We start from the raw sequence: 2,002 nt of genomic DNA on the forward strand, positions 1-2,002 counted from the left end.
CCTCTCTCTCTCTCTCTCTCTCATTCGTAATCTAATGAGCAAACACTCTCCGGTGGGATCTGTCTCACACGAGCGGGACAGAGGCGGGCCCAGGAGCGGGGCGTTTCAAGAGCGACACGCAGGGCTCTGGCGGTGACGTGAGGGGGCCGACCGCCGGGTCCGACCGCCTGGTGACCGTCCTGGCGCCCAGGCCCGCTACCCATTACGCGCAATAAAACGCTGCTTACCGGCTCCAAACCGTGCGGGCGCTGGCCGTGTCCGAACGGCTGCCCGGCGACGCCTCCTCCCCCGACGGGCGCCCGGGGCCCTCCAGGCCGCCGTGGACGCAGCCCGGCACGCCTTTGCGGAGCCTGCCGCCCGCTGCTGTTGCTGCTTTATCGCCGATTCAAATGAACGCGCGCGCCAGAAAATGCCCTGCCAGTTATATAATTTATGCAGGTGTTATATTTACGCGTGGAGCGGCGGCGGCGGCGGCGGCCGGCCCTCCACGGCGTGCTTCGTATTTACTGCCCTATAATTTCGCCCAATTTCCACTCATTATGAGCACGTAGGCAGCGCGGGGAGGGGTGAGGGAGCGGCGAGCGGCGGCAGCCAGAGCCCCCGCGGGGGCGGCGCGGTCGGGGGGCGGGTGCGATGCACGCCACCTGAGGTGGCCGCGCTGTCGCCGCTGTCGCCCGCCCCGCCCCGCCCCGCCCGGCCCGCGCAAAGGCCAACGCCAACGACGGTTCCCCCGCCTCCAGGCTCCGCTGGCACCGCGAGGTGGGTCTGCTGGACCGCATCCACAACCGCTGGGAGTCGCAGCGGCCCGAGTGCTCGGCGCAGATCAAGGTGTTCGTCCCCATCGGGCTGCAGGAGTTCTACCCGGCGCTGCTCGTGCTGTACAACGGCATGCTGCTCTCCCTCACCGTGCTCGGCGTCGAGTTCGTCTACAACTCCAGGTAAAAGGATGGCAGTGCTCCTTTTCTTTTTCCGGCCCTCGTTTGGCCTTTCGCTTCTGCGCTCTCCCCGGCCAATTGTTGCGGCCGTGGCCGGCAATGGGTACGTGGGAGGAGATGGTGGTTGTGTCCAGGCCCAGCCTCGCCCCGCCCCGCCCCGCCCGGGACCCCAAGGTGCAATACGTTGCCGACGGGATGGTAGGGTGCTCGGGTGCGGGGCGCGGACAGCGCCGGCCCCTCCCAGCCCGGTCCCTCTAGGGGGAGGACAAGCCAGCCATGTCCGGCCTGGGTCCAGAGACCCCGGCCCGGGTCCGGCTGTGTACGTCTAACTTAATAAGGGGAGGGCACTCCTGTGGCACCGCACACGGCTGACTGCCCCCCCCCCTCCCCCTCCACACGGCATGGTCAGCTCGATCCACACACACAACACTGGCGGTACGACCTGCCTGCTTCAACTCGACGATCTTCCTCTCTGCTTGCAGGGCAGTCACCTCGTGCCTGCTGCGGGCCTGGCGGAGGGAAAACAAGGAAAAGGAGCCACTCGTCGCCGATCAGTGATGCCAATCACAGGGAGTCGGGACTTAAATAAAACAGCACTATGCAAGCAAAGCGCCAAAGTGTACAACAGTTTACTGCAAACCTAATCATCATAGTCACCGCAGCACAAAACCAATGTTAGGGTTCGCCCTTTAAATGAGGTACATAGTACGGCGCCACCCTCGCGGCCGGGCCCCAGGGCCCCCGGGCGCGCACTCGTGCCCCACACTTGCGGTGGCCGGCGGCCCCTCCCGGGAGCACAGACTTTCTGCTAACACGATTACAAGGGGGCTCACATCGCCCCGCATTACCATTCCGGCGCTGGACGGACTGGACCGGGGCGGGGCGGGGCCGGGCAGGGTGGGGCAGCCAAGTCCCGGCGGCACACGCCTCCACAGCGCGGGACTTACAAACAAACGCGGAGGAGAAGGCACATACACTGAGTCATTAAAAGTGGCACTAGGCACTATCGCTCGCTCTCTCTCTCTCTCTCTCTCTCTCTCTCTCTCTCTCTCTCTCTCTCTCTCTCT

At 65.2% G+C, this 2,002-nt stretch overlaps 1 protein-coding gene across 1 annotated transcript; it reads left to right on the forward strand.

The window, feature by feature from the left end:
* The first annotated feature begins 539 nt into the window (after window positions 1-539).
* Window positions 540-1,560, forward strand: LOC127750195 (uncharacterized). The gene is made up of 3 exons (XM_052271120.1): window positions 540-547; window positions 741-938; window positions 1,418-1,560. Exons 1-3 carry the CDS (start codon window positions 540-542, stop codon window positions 1,491-1,493), a joined length of 282 nt encoding a protein of 93 aa, XP_052127080.1. The 3' UTR covers window positions 1,494-1,560.
* Window positions 1,561-2,002: the final 442 nt, after the last annotated feature.

Source organism: Frankliniella occidentalis, unplaced genomic scaffold, assembly GCF_000697945.3.
Source record: "Frankliniella occidentalis isolate FOCC.00 unplaced genomic scaffold, Focc_3.1 Scaffold150, whole genome shotgun sequence".
NCBI lineage: Eukaryota > Metazoa > Arthropoda > Insecta > Thysanoptera > Thripidae > Frankliniella > Frankliniella occidentalis.